Here is a 1,800-nt window from a genome sequence, read left to right as displayed (position 1 = left end):
ACCCTTTGACCTCTTGCTCTGACATTGCTGTGGGTTGCCCTCTTCATCCCCTTCAGGACGGCCTCTCCCCACTCTGCCAAGTGAGGTGGCGCCATACCTTACGATGGCCTTGGTGAAGACAGACAGGGTGTATGTGCCTGGAGTCCTGGAATCCCGTACCATGAAGGCTCCTTCTTTGCCCTGGAATGGTTAGAAAGAATGGAAGGTTAGCGATCCCAGAAAACCAGGCGGGGTGGTGGTGGTGGTGGTGGTGAATCTGTAGGCCAGCTAGGCACAGAGCAGACTTTCAGCAACAATGGCTGCCATTTTACATATTCATTCAACAGATACCTCTCGGGCTCTTACCATGGGCCATGGGTCAGAGACTATTCTAGTGAGGATCTAAGTAGTAATGAAGACAAACAGCCCTCTTGGAGCTGGCCACGTGCCAGATTCCTTGCAGATACTGTCCAACCCTCACCACAACACTACAATCTAGAAGTTACCATCTTCGATTTCCTGATGAGGATACCGAGTGCCAGAGAGTTTAAGTGACTTTCCCATGACCTACAACCAGTAAGGGGCAGACCTGGCATTTGAACCTTGAACGTGGCCTGTGAGCAAAGCCAGTACTCATTCTACTACTCCGTGGTGCCTCCATTCATCGAATGTTAGAAGCCACATCTGCATTCCCCCACAAGGGCATAAGCTTTCTGTCCTGGAAACTTTATCAGTCCCTTAATGGGAAAAAAAATCTGTTAGGCCGTTTCCAAAGTGTCGATTTTGCTATCGGGCAAAAGGAGAAAAAAATGTGAAGCTCCTGAGCACACGAGGGAAGTGGAGAGAAGGGGAAGACCCAAGTATGTCCCCTTCACTTCCCCCGACAATATTGCGAGCGCTGATGAAATCAGTATAAGCACACGGATATTCCAGTTTATTTCTTCCTGGTGGCAACTTTAAAATCTTAGCTTTGTTTGAGTGCTTCATGTCTAATGCTCTGTTCCCACCCACCTGTAAATCTCTGCTGGTAATATTGGCAAAACCTATTATTATGATCTACTTAACGCAGACATAGTGTGGTCAAGGGAAGGCCAGAAAGAGACAGGAACCTTGTGTGGTGGGCATACACTTGTAGCATGTGGAGCAAAGCATACACAGTTTAGAACAACACAGGCCCCTCCATTCCCTAACCCCAATGGTGGGCTGTCTACACATAAAAGTAATACCCACAGATGGCCATGCTAATTGTGTGAATCCTAGAGCCTCAGGGTTAGAAAGGACCATGTAAAGGCTATCTAGTTCATGGTTATCCCAACTTCAGCACCATTGACCTCTTGGGCCCCGTAATTCTATGTGGTAGGAGCCTTTCCTGTTTATAGCAGCATCCCTGGCCTCTAATCACTAGATGACAGGCATTAGCAAGTGTCCCCTGGTGGACTAAACCACCTCTGGCTGAGAACCGCTGATCTGGCCTAACTCCCTAAACCCCAAGTCCCAAACTTCGTTGATTATCATAAGTCCCTGAGACAAAACAAAATAGCAACAGCAAACAACTGACCATGCTCTGCCCCAAATCTACAGACTAGAATCTTCAAGACGGGGGCCCTGGTACCTGAACTTTTCCAAAGCCATGTGATCCTTATAGACATTCAGGTTTGATGTCCACGGACCGAGCTACACAGGCAGCTCTTACTTATAACTGTCCTGATGAACGGTCTCTGTCTCACAAAGCACTGAGAGTTAACGGCTTATCCTTGCACAGAAACACAATCTGCTTCCTCTCACTTGGCCCTAAACATGCAGGATGTGTGTGTGGGGGGG

The 1,800-nt window shown here is 48.1% G+C and overlaps 1 protein-coding gene across 1 annotated transcript in view; it reads right to left on the bottom strand.

The window, feature by feature from the left end:
- Positions 1–1,800, bottom strand: part of ITK (IL2 inducible T-cell kinase) — a 50,644-nt gene that overhangs the window by 13,165 nt on the left and 35,679 nt on the right. The window contains exon 9 of the mRNA XM_015565663.1: positions 98–180. Within this exon, the coding sequence (XP_015421149.1) occupies positions 98–180 (83 nt within the window). The remainder of the gene's footprint in view (positions 1–97; positions 181–1,800) is intronic.

The sequence above is a fragment of the Myotis davidii genome, unplaced genomic scaffold (genome assembly GCF_000327345.1).
Source record: "Myotis davidii unplaced genomic scaffold, ASM32734v1 scaffold18, whole genome shotgun sequence".
Taxonomy (NCBI): Eukaryota; Metazoa; Chordata; class Mammalia; order Chiroptera; family Vespertilionidae; genus Myotis; species Myotis davidii.
The sequence above is the reverse complement of the archived record's forward strand: the minus strand, read 5'-3'. Positions and strand labels throughout refer to the sequence as shown.